At 33.0% G+C, this 16,826-nt stretch overlaps 1 protein-coding gene and 1 pseudogene across 1 annotated transcript; both read left to right on the forward strand.

The window, feature by feature from the left end:
• The first annotated feature begins 1,486 nt into the window (after window positions 1–1,486).
• On the forward strand, window positions 1,487–10,623 carry LOC120145835 (annotated as a pseudogene).
• Window positions 10,624–13,099: 2,476 nt separating this feature from the next.
• LOC120145839 (protein MNN4-like) lies at window positions 13,100–15,027 on the forward strand. Its single transcript, XM_039159566.1, has 4 exons — window positions 13,100–13,356; window positions 14,273–14,322; window positions 14,418–14,470; window positions 14,569–15,027. The coding sequence occupies exons 1-4, from the start codon at window positions 13,124–13,126 to the stop codon at window positions 14,998–15,000; spliced, it is 768 nt and encodes a 255-aa protein (XP_039015497.1). The 5' UTR covers window positions 13,100–13,123; the 3' UTR covers window positions 15,001–15,027.
• The last annotated feature ends 1,799 nt before the right edge of the window (window positions 15,028–16,826 follow it).

Raw genomic sequence — 16,826 nt, forward strand, 5'->3', positions numbered from 1 at the left:
AACAACCATATTTACCACCCAAGACTAGTAGTTGATTTACAGAAAAAAATGGCTGCATCAAATGGGATGTTGGTTACAAATTTTTCTCGCACCCGTGAATTGTTTCGTGTAACCGAAATACCACGTCCGTTGCAAGGGATTGAAGCTAACTTTTTCTGAGTTAATCTGCAAGAGATGTGGTATGATTGTGGTTTCTTTCAAGCACTCAAATATCCATGCTCTCATGTCATTGCAACTTGCTTACATTCACATCTGGACTAAAAAAATTATGTTGATCCCGTATACCAACTTTCACAAGTATTCAAGGTATATGAATTTGAGTTTCCTCCCATAGGAAACGAAAGAGACCCAGATGAGATTCAAACTTGGCTTACAATTGTACAAGATCCATTGCTTTTGAGGGACTCAAGTCGTCCAAAATCTACTAGAATACATTGTGATATGGATATTCGGGAGAAGTTAACAGAACAAAAACGATGTGGGTATTGTAGAAACATCGGGCATAATAGAAAAAAAAATGTCCAGCTATGTTATCATCACATAACCGTTAACCCTTATGCAATTAATATTCTATTTAAATGAATGTTTTTGTTTCTAATATTTAAATGTAATTGTATTTTCTATAATTTCTCAATGTATGTACACCTAAATAATTTTTTTAATTTTTATTTAAAAATTATTTTATGATATTTATTTAATATAATAATTAATATTATTTATTATAAAAATTAATTATTAATTTTAAAATATTATAATAATTTCACCTTCTAAGTAGAGAAAAAAATGTTAAATTAAATAAATTAAAAGTAAGACTAAATTGATAAAATATGTAACTATTGAAGATTGAATGTGTAATATAATTTTATTACTTATGCATCAATATTTCTTTAAATATTGATAACAATTACTAGATTGATAACATTTAATAATTAAGTGATAAAATTAATAGATCGATAATAAAAAAATAATAGATATATAACAATACGTGTAATATTATAATTTCATAAATTTTTCCTATAACTACAATAAGATCAAAGCTTGTTTTCATCTATTATTCCATCCGATTAATGTCGCGTGGAATGGGTGAATGCCAAAGTCCCTGAAACATATAACACTGAAACCTAAATTCGCTCCCCTTTAACATACATTTAAAAAATACATTCGATAATTCTTAAATTATAATCGAAACACTTTACATAATATATTAATTATTTATAATAATAATAAAAATAAAATCTTTATTATTAAAAGAAATACCAACGTGACATCTGATTCAGCAAAACCCATATAAAGCGCATCCCCGGGGATGCGCCTTTCACACGTGGCATCCGACTCAGCATAAACCCAGGTAAAGTGCGTCCCCGAAGATGCGCCTTTGTGCCACCTCAGTCGAAAGGGTGCTACTTCGGGAAATATTGGTCAACGGGTGTTAGAACGGGAGAATTTTTTTTAAAAAAAACGGGTCAATTAGGTCAATCAGCCTGTTTAGAAAGAGGCTATGGGGTGGCACTTTTGGTGAAGTGTATAAAAGGTATCATTTTTTTAGCTGCTTGCTTTCTTTTATTGCAAATTATGTGTGTTTTCCATCCAATAAAGTTATAATTTTGGGGGAAAGTTTATTAGCATTAAACTTTCAGCTTGCCAATTGTTGCATTTGTCATCTGCTGGAAATTTATAGTGCTTTAAATGTTGTTTTTAGGATTTTATTTTGTTGATTTCGCCAAACAATATATACTCTTTCAATTGCGTGCCTTGCTGTTTTAAGTTGAAACATGAGTCACATGATGTCTTAAAGCAAGGTACCATAATGACCTTGTTAGCTTTTTTGTTTTTTTACCATAACCTGCAAGAGATTGATGCATTACATTTATCACATAAATGATAAGTCTAGCGAATATGGAACATCTTAAATATATTTTACATACGGAAAGCAACGCCTCTTTAGAATATAGTGTTGTACAGCTGTTTAAAGAGCTTGCAATTTGGTAAAAACGAAAAACATTATATTATATTAGAATGGAGCTAGCTTCTGTTTGTGTTAATTGGCCTATGGCAATTTGCTTGCTCCAGTAGCATTCTAATTTGTAAATTGTAGTTATGTCTTAATTATGTACACCTAGTATTGCTCGAATAATAAGTTCTCTGTGGTTTTATTGGATATTTTGCAGACCTCTATGCTGGGTGGAGCACATGTCATTGGATAATGAAACTGGATTAAATCCTTGTGGTTAGGGATTCAAAAAAGGGCCGTGTAACGGTATAACGGCCGTTATATCGCGATATCGGTGGCTACCGTTACTGATATCAGTCGAAATCACGGTGTGAAACAGAATCACACCTATAACGGCCGCAATTTAACGGGTAACGGTCGATCGCGGCTATAACGGACCGTTTTTCCCGTTAATCCCGTTACGACATCAGAAATCACCAATAGCACAAATACTTCAAAAAAAATAGCAATTCAGATTCCTTTATAGCAAAAGTAAAAAAAAAGTAAAAATGAAAGAATATATTCTCTGTAAAACCTGTAAAAATCAGTTTACTTTACATCAAAATTGAAAAAAAAAGTAATCACACATTCACAATTATTGAATTGGTACAAAATATAAAAACAAAAAGCAACAGAAAAAAGCAACCCCAAATTGAAATCTGAAATTTTTACTTGCAACTTCAAAACTCCTCTCAAATTTCACTGCCCCAAACTCAAAATCAAAGAAAAATCAGAAGGGAAAAAGCTTCACTTTGAAGAGAATCTCACAATTCAAGTAAAATACCTGATTGTTAGTTCTTCTTGCTTCTTGTAACATGCAGCAACCAATAGGTATGAAAAAAAAATTGACAAAAAATCTTCACAAATCTATCAATTTTTGTAGTTTTGTGGATATTTTTGGTAGAAATAACAAGAAAAATTTAAGAAAGGTAACAAAGAAAAGAAAAGGGATGCATTTGAAAGGAAAAAAAAAGACATCTTTGCTGCTTCTGGCTTCTGCGATCTGCCACCCCTATGCCCCTCCATTTTCACGTTAGAACTTAGAAGAAGATGATAGGTTTTTATGTTTTATCTTTACCCGTTAGGGATTTAAAGATGTTTTATATTTTATTTCCTATTATTTTTTTACTTTTAATTTGTAGGTTTTTTGGGTTTGAAGTTTGGACCCAAAAGAACCATATAAATTTAAATGGAATATTTGGGTTATTGTTATGTTATGGCCTTATGAATTTATCCCATATAATTAAATAGATTAGGATATTTAATTAGTAATATTATGACCTTATGAATTTTTTTAAAACAATTGTTGAATTTAAATTTATATACTTCAATTATTTTTATTATTTATTAGTTTATGTAATAAACTTATTTTTTTCATTGTGAATAATGTTTATTATTTTTGTATTAAATTATTGATAATAGAAGTGATGAATTGCTTATATTTCTAAATTCTATTTTTTTGGCTTTATGTTTCTTGTCTATAAATAAAAATAAAGCATGTCACCACGTGAAGAGTTTCTGACGAAAGGATTAGAAGGTGCACCGAGTAATGATATAGGTTGGCACTTTGGTACTCCAGTGCCAAATGCGAGAGGAAGCACTTCATGTAAACTATGTGGTAAAGTTGTGAAAGGAGGAATAACACGATTTAAAGAACACATTGCTCATAAAACCGGAAATGTTGCACCATGCCCTAATGTTACTGGTATGTGATATTTTATTATTTTTTTAAATTTTATATAAATTTTTGATATGATTATATAATTAATAAAAATACAAAATTGACATTATTTTTATTTATTAACAGGTGTCATTAGAGAAGTATGATGAATTTATTAAAAATGCAACAAAAAATAGACAAAAGAGGAGAACAGAATAATTCTTGTCCTAGTTAAGAGAAGAGGGGGACGAAAATGAAGGATTCATTGATGAGATTGATGCAATTAGGCAAGCAACTCGAGAAAGCATCAAATCACAACATGAGTGGCATAGAAGAGAAGAATTCAGACGAAGTATTGGTGGTTGGAGTAATATTTATGAAGAAGGGCGATCTTCCCATGTATCAGTTGGAGGATATCGTTAAGAAAGAACAAGTAAATACATCCCGAGTGAGTCTGAGTTTACCTTACGAGGAGCTACACCTGAATTGGTTAGAAGTACAAGCTCAAAATAACCAAAGGTCAGTGGTTCTTTTTTAAAGACTTTACGCAAGAAGATGGGTGAAGCGGTATCTAAATTTTTAATATATGAATGACTTCCTTTTCAATTAGCAAGTTCTCCATGGTTATATAATTTAATTCAAGTGTCAATAGAAGTTGGACAAGGTGTAAAGCTGCCAACACCTTATGAGGTTTTAGATGTGTATTTAGAGTCAGAATTTGAACGAGTTCGTGATTGGGTAAATGGAATGAAGACTCATTGAAAAGATTTCGGTGCAACTCTAATGTGTGATGGTTGGACCAACAGTTTAAACCAAATGCACATCATTAATTTCCTTGTTTATTGCAGTAAAGGAACCGTTTTCTGGAAATCCATGGATGTCTCAAGTGTTCGTAGCAGAGATGCTGAGTTCTACTACAACTTGTTAGATTCAGTTGTAGAAGAAATTGGAGAAAGCTACATTGTCCAAATAGTGACTGATAATGAGGCAGCAATGAAAGGCGCTGGAAAAAAAAGAATGTTAAAAAGAAAGCATTTATATTGGACCTCATGTGCAACTCATTGTTTGGATTTATGCCTTAAAGATATTGGAAAAAGGCCTAGTGTAGCAAAAGTGTTAGAAGAGGCTAAGAAAGTGACTTGTTTCATATACAATCACATTTGGACTGTTGATCACATTTGCAACTCATTTCATCCAGCTAGAAGAGATAACAAGACAAAAGCAAGGTCTGAGAGAAATGTTTAATTCAAAGATCAGTATTTTATAATTAATTATATAATTAATTAAATATAACAATCTTTAATGATTTATTATTTGTAAATACTTTAAATTATATAATTTTAATTTTTTATGAATATACATGAATTTAAAGAATCAAAATGGGGATAACAAAAGACAGGGCCAGCTTATGAAGCCAAGAAGATTATTTTGGGAAAAGATTTTTGGAAAAAAGCAAATGATCTCATAAAAGTTTACGAGCCCTTAGTGAAAGTATTGAGGCTTGTGGATAGTAATGAAAAACCAACAATGGGCTTTATTTATGAAGCTGTTGATAGAGCAAAACAGGCGATTCAACAAGATTGTCGATATTTCACCGAGTATGAAAATATTATTGACAATAGGTGGAATTTTATGCATTCTGACTTGCATTCAGCTGGTAAGATAAAATGATTCATATAATTAAGAATTATTTTTATATTTTATTATAGATGAAATTTTATTACTTTAAGCTCTAAATTATTATTTAATGATGTTCTCATAAATTATGCTTAGGTTATTTTCTCAATCCTCAATTTTAATTTGGGGTAGAGCATTCTGATAATGTATTGATAGAAACATTAGAAGGTACAATATCAATAATTGAAAGATTAGAACCTTCTCTTGACACTCAAATCAGAATGGTTAATCAGGTTAGATTCAAATATTATTTTTTGTAACTTAATTACATAATTTGAAAATATTTTTTTTCTTCATTTTTTCTTCATCTTTTATTTATGCAGTTGTTACTATTTTGAGATAAACATGAGACATTCGGTACTCCACAAGCACAGAGAGCTTGGAGGCAAATGAATCCAGGTAAATAGTTAACTAAATTATTAATTTATATTATTTAGTTATATTGTACATTTTTAATTTATTTTGAAATTTAAACATTATTTTGCAACTGAGTGGTGGATAATATATGGCACATGTGTTCCTGAGTTACAAAGATTAGCAATTAAAGTGCTTAGTCAAACAACTACTGCATCAAATTGCGAACGAAATTGGAGCACATTTAGCTATATTCACACCAAGGCAAGAAATAGGTTGAAGTATAAAAGACTTGAGAAACTAGTGTTCACCTACTACATTATGAGGCTTGAGATTAGACATAAAAAAAGAACGAGCATCGATGATATAAACACTAGTTTTAATCCTATCAACCTTGATCATATCTTTGAAGATGTTGATCCATTATCAGAATGACTTCAAGAGAAAGAGATTACATTGTTAGATGATGAAATTACCGGTGTGTTGCCTATGGATACCTCAGATGATGAAACGAATGTTGATGAATCTCAACAACAAAAATTTGGCTCATTCAAGTTCTAGTGCAACACCAAGTCAAAGTGGTGATGGACTTGATGGTGGTGGTTTAAGTCCAATTGATGATGATGATGATGATAATGGTGGTGGTGGTAGAGATGAAATTAGGTCTTCTAGTCGATATGGAAGAGAATATGGGGTTGGTACAACTAGTGGACATTTCCGTGATAGATTGGAATTTGGTGGAAATATATCTCCGAAAGCTAGAAGAGATAGAAGTGAACTTAAAGCTCCATCAAAAGGAAAGTGCAAGAAGCATACTTCTGTAGGTTCTTCATCTAGTAGAAGATCAAGTTCTAGTAACCTTGGGCAGGGAGATTCATCTACTAGCACACAAGATTTTTATCCACCAGAACAATTTCCATATTTCCAACCTTCACATGGTTATCCACAACCATATGGTTATTATCCATCATTTTCTAGTTATGGTGTGCCATATCAACCTCAAATGTATCATCCGCCACCAATGTATCAACCACCTCCACCTCTCATGTATCCTCCTCAGATATATCCTCCACATCAATTATATGAAAATCAAGGTGAAAATGTTACTTTTTTGGATATGTTTTTGGACAAAGGCCACGAGAATCAAGTCAAGAAGGCTCTCAAAACGAAGGTGAAGGATCTGAACTTCCTCGTCATTTCACTAATTGGTGAAAATTAAATTCTTCCTCTACCACTTGAAAGGTATGTTTTTTTAATTAATTGGAGGCTTTGGTTGATGGAATTCGATGAAACTCAATTGAGAAAATATTTGTAAAAGTTTCTTTTGTTGCTAGGTTTTTTATTGTGACCCTGATGATAGCTCAAGATAGTGGCAACATTTTCAAAGGCTTTGAGTCTTCCTAGTTTTGCAGTGCTAGTGATGCAATACTGCCTGATTTTGGTCTAAAAACCTACCAATGCGTATCATGTACTTTTATCATGAGGGAAAACGATTTAATACTTGTGTAATTTTCCACAACAGAGCTTCTATGTGTATATTCTGTTACAATCTATTGTTTTTTACTTCCTTGCAGTGCTTGTTCCTTGCTGGTATAAATGAAAATGGGAATGATTTCTCATGCTTCAAGTAGTGTTGATGTTGTTATACTTGTACTGTTATATTTTTGTTGTGTGGTCTTTATCCTGCTCTCTTTGTGGATGTGTGATGATATGAATTTCTATATTTGCACTAGGTGGCTTTTCTTGTTTTTACCTCGTAGGGAAATTTGTTTGAGATGTTGACTGCCATGTATTCTATTACAGTTTGCAGTTCATTAAATCATCAAACGGGAAAAAAAGTAAAGGCTTTAAGTTTTGAATATTGTTCTGTTCTTAGTGTGCTTACTAAGTCTATAAGTGTTAGAAAATACTCTAAAAATCATTAAAATTGATTTTTTATAATTATAATTATAATTATAATTACTATATTTTATAATAAGTTGTGCAAATTTCAAAAAAATTCACGTCTGCGATACCTGCAGTGACCGCGATAGCATTCGTTACGTCCGCGACCGTGATAAACGCAACGCGACCGAAAACGCGATCGCGACCGCAATTTGAATCCCTGCTTGTGGTATAAGAGTGAGGCCTGTCTCTGGATTAGTTGCTGCGGATTACTTTGCTCTGGGGTACTTTGTGTGGGCAGTTCTTATGGCTAACTTGGCTTGGATTGGATATGAGGAGAAAACCATGTATATGGCTGCCTATGATTGGAGACTCTCTTTTCAAATCACCGAGGTAAAAAAATATTTCCTGAACTAGAATTTCTTGACTGTGGCAGTATAATTCATTGATCTTGCACCTTTTTCTATTATTTTGCTTTTGTTTGGACCTCTGTAAGATGTTGACATCTTTCAATTAATCAGGTACGCGATCAAACACTGAGCCGTATTAAGAGTAATATTGAACTGTTGGTTGCTACAAATGGAGGGAGAAAAGTTGTAGCCATTCCACATTCCATGGGAGTTCTGTATTTCCTACATTTCATGAAGTGGGTTGAGGCACCGGCTCCCATGGGTGCTGGGGGTGGCCCAGATTGGTGTTCTAAGCATATTAAAGCTGGAATTAACAACGGTGGGCCATTTCTCGGTGTTCCAAAACCTATTGCTGGGCTTTTCTCGGCTGAGGCAAAGGATATTGCAGTTGCCAGGTACCTTAACTAGTATACTTTCTTAGAAGCAACTAGTTATATCTTATAGTGGTTCGTCTCTGATCTCATTATACCTTTTCCAAGTAATAAATTAGGAGTTTGCATGGTGTCGGGAAAATTTGAAACACAAACTAACCAACATTTGCCTTTAAACAACATTTTCATACATTCTAGGTTACCTTTGTACTTTGGTTAGCTATTAAGTTTTAAACATTCTGAAAGCAACCATAATCTCATTTATTTGTTACTCTCATGTTGTTGGTCCTTTTTCTACTTCGTAACAAGTTACATTACGTAGGATGGCTGATTATCTGAAAAAGAATATAATAGAACAGAGTTCAAACTTACGCTATGTTTCATCTTACGGTGATCTATTCTAGTTCTCTTTCATGTTAGGAAGAAGTTTTCAGTTTTCCTTGTCAAAGAGCGGCCATTAATTCTACCTATATTTCTCGAGCTCGGAAACTGGCTATGTGCAAGTTGTTTATTTGTTGATAATATCATTTATAACAAAAATACATATACATGAACTTTTTTCTTACATTGGTACTAAAAATGAACCCGAAATGCAGGGCCCTTGCACCTGGTTTTCTAGATAATGATATATTTCAGTTTCAAACATTGCAACATGTGATGAAAATGAGCTGGACTTGGCATTCAACCATGTCGATGATACCGAGAGGTGGGGACACAATATGGGGTGATCTACACTGGTCACCGGAGGAAGGATATTCTTGTAGCAAAAAAAGAGAAAAGCAGAACGACACTCGGATCACAGACCAATCTGGTGCTGAAAATGCAGTTTGTAAAGCTAGAAGTCCAAATTATGGAAGGCTTATATCCTTCGGAAAAGATGTTGCTGAGGTTCATTCATCTGACATAGAGAGGATAGACTTCAGGGTAATTCATTTCTCTTGTAATGTTGGAGCCTTGTTAATTTATTGCCCGAGGCCATCTAACATAGTTAACTTACCATGTGTTGTATGACTGTTTCCTATGCAATGTTCAGGGTGCTATTAAAGGTCAGAGTGCTGCAAACACAACTTGTCGAGATGTGTAGACAGAATATCATGACATGGGATTTGCCGGTATCAAAGCCATAGCTGAGTAAAAAACTTACACTGCTGAATCAATTGTCGACCTGGTTCATTTCATAGCTCCGAAAATGATGGCTCCTGGTACTGCTCATTTCTCCTACGGAATTGCAGACAATTTGGATGACCCTCAGTATAAACACTACAAGTATTGGTCAAACCCTTTGGAAACAACGTGAGAAACCTATTCCATCGTTTCATTTTGTTTCTTGTTGATTGTTATTAAACATTTTCCCTCCATTGAGTCATCTCCTTTCGCTTTAATCCGAATCTGTGGCTATAAGTAGATAGAAGTCCAATCGACACTTATCTTTGAGATAGCTATTTGATTATTTTCTTGAATTCTATTTAATTTTCCTTTCTATTTGCAGCATATGGCTATAATATAATGCACTTTTTGGCTGGCCCTAATTTTTATTTTCCAATTGATTGATTTAGATAATGCCTATTGCAATATGTATGTATACACTCTTTTGATTCTAAAATGTTCATTTGTTATCAGTATTCACTGTCACAGTTATTCCTTAGGTTACCAAATGCTCCAGACATGGAAATCTTTTCAATGTATGGAGTTGGCCTACCAACGGAAAGAGCATATGTGTACAAGTTATCTCCGCTTGCTGAGCGTAGTATTCCATTTAAAATTGACACATCCGCTGATGATGAAGCTACCTGCCCGAGCGATGGCGTGTATTCCGTGGATGGGGACGAGACAGTACCAGTTTTAAGTGCTGGTTTCATGTGTGCTAAAGGTTGGCGTGGTAAAACTCGATTTAATCCATCTGGTATTCAAACGTATGTAAGGGAATACAATCATTCGCCTCCTGCCAACCTACTGGAGGGACGTGGCACCCTTAGCGGTGCTCATGTCGATATCATGGGAAACTTCGCATTGATTGAGGACGTTATAAGGATTGCTGCCGGTGCTTCTGGTAAAGAACTGGGAGGGGATCAAGTTTATTCAAAGATCTTTAACTGGTCCAAGAAGATCAACTTGGAACTGGTACATAGTCCACACTCATGTCTATTATTTCCTTTCCTACATCTTTTCTCTTGTTTATCAATTTGTTTCAAATGTGCAAGACAACGAGACTCCGATATATTCATCCAGGTGATTCAACATATTAATTGTGTATTTCATGAACAAATGAAGAATATAATGAATATAATCATCTTCTTAATGATTGGTAATGTTAAAACCAGGGTTATTGGTTTGTAGAAATCATGGTATAGCTGCTGTTTCTTCACATCAGCATCATCTAAACTGTAACATGATTTTTATAAATTGTGTTACTGAATATTTACTAAAGCATTGTAAGGTTTATAGATGACAGTGGTATACACTGAGACTTGATTCATTTTTTGTTTCTCTTCAATAATTTAACCCTTTAGAAGCTGAACCTCTTCATTTTTCTTAAAATATTTGTATTTGATGCATAGAATTATTAGTATGGAATATGACAGGCCACTGATTGTGGTTAGAGTTATTTACTAAAGGTTCTTATTAAAACATTAAGTGTTTAATATTATTGTAAAAATTATTCTTAAAAACAAAATATCTATTTTAAACATTATTTTGGGTACGATAAAAGATTTAATTATATGAACAAGGCCAAATATATAACTGTCAACAAAAGTGATTATTTTAATAAAATTCAAAAGGTTATAAATTTAATGTTTTAAAAACTCTTTTTAATTGAGTTTGAAAGATACTTTTGATTTGATTTGTTTATTATCTCACGACTGTTTTTTAAAAGTAACGGTGAGTGTTAATTTTTTTTTGCTTCATTTTTCTTAAAAAAAAATAACGGAAAAGGATTCATTTGTTACTTTTTAAGTAATGTGATCATTTTGTGACATTTTATAATTAGGGGACTCAACGAAAAATACCCTATACTTACGTATTTTATTTTAATTTTTTAAGATAGTTTTTTATATTGTTTTGGTTTTTCATTTCTTGAAATATTCGAACATGATACTATAAAAATATTTTTTATATTAATATTTATTTATTTCAATAATTAAATATCACATACAAAGTATTTCTATTTGTTAATATATGGTGGAGTTGTGGTTGCTCAGATTATTAATCCTTGATAGTTTGAGAGTAGTAGACATGTTGGAGTGTAGGGAGAGAGAATCTGTAATTGAGAGGTAGGCGATCTTTTGATGATAGGGATGATGGCAGGAGATCATTGGTAACCAGTGTAATTGGGTTTAAAATTAAGGATTTTAGACTTTAGAGTTTTTTTTTATAATTATAAATAAATCTGAGATTTTTTAAATAAATTATAATTATAATTTTTTAATTTTATAAGTTTGATACATATTAGATTATGGTCGTTTCGGATCAACTTAAACGTGTAACGACGAAAATGTTATAAAATTATTTTAAATAAAAAAAATCTATACACCTAGAATTAACTTAAGTACACTTTAGGTACCTATTTTTACATTAAGCCTAAGTTATAATAATAGATGTAATTTGATAGTAATATGTTTATATAATTAAATATTACACAAAATATTAACAAAGGTAAAACGATTTGTGCAATTTACCTCAAATTTACCTTCTTCCCGTAGAATTTTCTTAAAACTACGGCATCATTGGCTTGGTTCTTTTCCCCCGTATCTTTAGCGCTCGAGTCTCGCCAGTCACCACCCTCCAACTTGCTGATCTATCCGCGCCTATTATCCATCTGAAGACATTGAAACAGGTGTTTCTTGAACATTGGTAATAACCCATTTCCTTGTAGTCTAAAACATTTCTAATTGCAGTTGATATTGCTTCTGTACATTTTAGGCAACATGTTATTCAAGTTAGTTTAGTGGGAGTTTGCAAACCATCTGTTTGATGTAATGCTTAAACGAGGCCTGTTTCTCTCGGCTTCAAGTTTAAATGGTTTTAGGAGAGCCTTAGAGTTGTTTTTTTCTGTCCATACTCTTATTTTATATCCATATGAGATTGGAAGTTGTTAAAGGAATTTCAGTGTAAAACATTACTTGAGTTTCAGCTCATGGCTGTTGGATCACATTCATATATTCATTCATAAGTTTTCTGGCGAGAATCACTTGCGATGGACATTTAGAATCTTTTGTTCACAATTTTACCTTTCATATTTTCCCTTCATTTGCACCTTGGTTTGGCTAGTTGTTAAGTATCTGCTTTGATTGCTTGGTGATTTGAGTTTGGCCTTTAGATAGGCGGCATTGTTTGTGTATGTGAACAGAGTGTTAAGAGTTGAATATGTGGTGTTCTACACAGCATTTTCATTAAGCTTTTAACTCATTTTATTTATTTATTTTTCCCTTTGAGACCAATGCTTGTGACACGACAAACTTGTCTGATTATGCAACAAATTTCTTACAGTCTGATTATGTAGCAAACATTGTTCCTGCTGCTTATTTCTTGTTCTAACTTCTAAGTTCTATATCTTTGTAAAAATTCATGATCAGAGGAGGATGATTTTTTTTTCCATTTCATTTAAATCTTTCCTTTTTAGCTCTTGAAGTTATTTTTTAGAGTCACTTTTATTGATAATGTAGTGTGGATCTCGAAGAACTAAGAAAGCTTGCTATTAGCTGTTGAAGTTTTAAGTTAAAAATGTGTATGATACGGTAGGAACCACAATAGAAGAGAAAAGGAGAAAGAAAAGACAATGTTTCGTGCCAGAAATGCTTCTGCTCTATTCTCAATCCATTTCAAGACAAGATCCTTTTGCAGCACTATAAAAGACAGCAAGAACAAGAACAACAACAGTGACATTGTTGATGGCAAAATTGAATCAAATTTGAGCACTTTCACCGAGTCATATCGTCAGCTTGACAATCTCAACTTCATGACTGCTGCTAAGATCCTCTTCACTCAGCCTCCAAAGAAAAAGAAATTTGGGTATTACTTTTATTTTCTCCAACTTTGTTTCTTGAATTTTTTTAATGGGTTTGACTTTTTTTAGGAATGGTTTTGAGATTTTTTCTTTCTTTCTTTGGGTGTGTCTTGGTTTGAGTGTTTGTGCATTTCTTCAAACATGTTTCCTTCTTTAGTGATTTTGATGCTTAAATGGTTGCTTTCTGTTTTGGCATTTGCTTCAGTAGTTTAGTGGTACACACAAATATTAGGAATGCTGCTAAAGTAGAATAGTTTAAGTTCTTCATGAATCATTTCATTATACAATTGAATGCGATGAGAAGTTGATTGATATAGATGATATAGTTTTCACTTGTTACAGTTTTGTCCTCCTCAATTCGACATTTAATATAAGATATTCTTCTTTTTATCATTAAAAACTTAAATGGGTTCCATTTGGTTTGCTTCATAACTTAATGTATCTTCCGCTTGTGCAAACTTGTCTGTGATATAGCACTTCTTTAATTTTAATCTGTTGGCCCCTTTCTATATCTGACATTCTTGTCCTTGTACAATACATTGGGAAAGATATACGTGATATAGTTTGCATTTGTACCTTTTTGTTCTCCTCAATTCCACATTTAATGCAAAAAAAAAAAACACTTTTTCTGTGTTAAAAATTAAATGGGGTTTCATTGATAATAATTTAGTAGATCTTTCATTTATTGGAAAGTGGAAACTGTCCTTGTTCACGTTCATGTTTAGTTCAATACTCTGAAAAAGTTGCAGTCCTTGCATCATGACTCATGAGTTTCTCAAACTCAGCATATCTTTAATCTGAGAGGCCAAAATATTTAAAATGATTTATGTAAAGCGAAAGCATCGTCTTATCTCATCATTACTAGATAACTTCCCTGCAGTTGTTGGGGGCTTATTCTTCCATATCTTAATTTTATTTCAGGATAGATTTCCATTTGGTGCAGCTCTTCTTTGCCTGCATGCCTTCATTGGGTATCTCAACTAACAAGCTTAACATCTGCCAATTTTATATTGGAATATCTCTTGGTTTACTGCTGGTATCGAAAATAATATTTGTTCTGTAACAGCTGTGTACTTAGTTGCTCAATATGCTCGCTATGAAATGAGGAAAATGGAAGCGGTAACAAAATTTTCCTTGTTTCTCTTGTACATTTTGTTGTGTATCTTTCTATTTGTGAACTCGTTTCCTTTCACCTATGATCATTTCATTCACCTCAGGAACTAGAGGAGAAAAAGAAGCAGGAAGAATCGAAAATGAAGCAGGAAGAAGCGAAAATGAAGCAGGAAGAAGAGGAGAGAGATAAAGAGGGCGAACAAATTGCGATGGATCCAGAGCTTTCTGAGGTAAAAGTGAGACTAGGTAAACTAGAGGAGGCAGTAAGGGAAATCGCCGTTGAATCAAAGAAACAATCAGCAGTCCACATAACTAAAACTCAGCAAAAGGCTAGTGAACCGGGTGAAGATAGAAGTAAATCAGAGTCCAGAAGTTCTGTGATGCAAGATAAAGGTACTAACCAAAAATCTATCGAACAAATACCAAATGCCGATTCAGGCAAAGCAAGAAGCGTGTCACCAGTTTCTGATGCTACCCGGAAGGATCAAAAGGGGGAGAACCGGATAGGAGGACCTTCTGAGGATGCCAAAATATGATGAAGAGCAAAACCTTCATTCTCCCTTTTTGTTGGTTTTAAGAAAAACATACAGCACTACTCTGAAGTCCATTGGCCCCTAGGATGTATAGTGGGTGCTTACCTTACTTCACTGCCATTGGCGATGAAGATAGGTTATTGGTAAGGGATGTCAACGTGCATATTTTTCTCACTGTGACAGCTTTCTGATATCTAAAATGTATTTGATCACGTGCTCTTCTGCCCTTCTTTTTTCCACAGTTTTCAACCATATTGCCTGTTTTTTCCAATTTCTCTTCTGATAGCACTTTTTTTTTTCTATATGTTGTAACGAATCTCAATCATATGACGATGAACGTTCAAATACCATGGCAGTCGCTGGTGTTCGAACTCAGGACCTCTAAGGATAACAACTATCTCTTTAACCATTAAGGTCATTTAGTTCGTGTAGATTTTGTAGTTTTTGTTTTTTGATTTGGGGGATTATTTTTGGAAAAATCTCAATTTTCATGGTTTAGCATAAGCTTTTGTTTTGGTTTGGTTAGTCAGAAAATGAAGGAATTGATGAGAAATGAGAGGAAACAATAAGAAAATGGGGGAAATTATGGGGTTGAGTTGGGTAGAGTCAAATCGGAGTCAAATTTTTACTTTAAATTTAGGTCGATTCCGATTGTGTTAGCTTTTGTATTTGGAAAATTCGGGTTTAGATTGGGTTAAGGTTATTTTTTATGGTGCGATTAGGTCGGGTCAAATTTGGATTTACGATAAAAATTTTGACCTGGCCCAATGTAATATTATAATTATACTTTATATATTTAGAAATAATTATAATAATACCTTTTTATATTTTCTTTTTCAATTAGGTTATTATTTGACCTACCAAAAATAAAAATATATATTTAGATCGAGTCGGGTGTGGGTTTAAATCTATAATATCAAGTTTAATTTTGGATCAATTGAGGGTTCTCTTAAACTTGGATCAGGTTAGATATATATGGATGATTTTAATATTCGAGTCAGTTTCAAATGGACCAAAATTTGTATCTAACCTGACTTGTTACCATCCTACAATCAACCAATATTTGAATCTAAAAATAGCATCGATACTACATGACATCTCTACCTGGTAGAAACATTGAAAATTTTGTGTAAAATGAATATTTTGTTTATTTAATCTTTTGCTCCATGAATTTTAACATGTTAGCAAAACAATCCTTGTATCTTAGTTTAGACTATTACTATATGAAACGAAAGACATTACATTCTGACTATTGTTCGCTTCAACCAGATCTACTATCACGTGCTCGAGCTAGCTTCTGCGTCGGAGAGGGGATATTGCATTTTAGAACCCTTAACTGCAAACCACAGTAGCTGTTACAATTCCATGTGTTATGACCCTTGAGAAATAGGGAAGTTGAGAGAGAAGAAAAGTAGAATAGAAAGGAATAACGAAGTATAGAAAATATTGAAGAAGAAAAGATATCATTCATAAATTTTCCATGATTTGTGCATTACAATTCTTAGCCTATATAATTTGCTAATGGGACAAAGCCTATTATTTTTACACTGCTGTCCTAAATTGTCTGTTAGTGTAACAGCCTTGTCGACACTCATTTTCGCTCGGTCCTTTTATTTATTTATTTTATTTCTATTTTGTTTTATTTTTATTTTTATTTTTATTTTTATTTTTTTTTGTTTTTATTTTTATTTATGTTATTATTTTTGTAGAATTTTACAAGCCCAAATTACAGATCAGTAAGCCCAACAACAATTTAGGGCCCAATTACAAGGGACATTCGACCCAAAAAACCCTACCCAATTAGGGGGATCCTAACGTATCCTCTTCAG

This window comes from Hibiscus syriacus, unplaced genomic scaffold (assembly GCF_006381635.1).
Source record: "Hibiscus syriacus cultivar Baekdansim isolate YM2019G1 unplaced genomic scaffold, ASM638163v2 tig00110895_pilon, whole genome shotgun sequence".
In the NCBI taxonomy this organism is placed as follows: Eukaryota; Viridiplantae; Streptophyta; class Magnoliopsida; order Malvales; family Malvaceae; genus Hibiscus; species Hibiscus syriacus.

Bases quoted from the DNA above. Each gene is read 5' to 3' on its own strand.
- LOC120145839 (XM_039159566.1), top strand. From the start codon at position 13,124: ATGTTTCGTGCCAGAAATGCTTCTGCTCTATTCTCAATCCATTTCAAG. The intron at 14,323-14,417 runs GTATCTCAACTA...GTTCTGTAACAG, and splicing joins TGCCTGCATGCCTTCATTGG to CTGTGTACTTAGTTGCTCAA. The intron at 14,471-14,568 runs GTAACAAAATTT...CATTCACCTCAG, and splicing joins AAATGAGGAAAATGGAAGCG to GAACTAGAGGAGAAAAAGAA.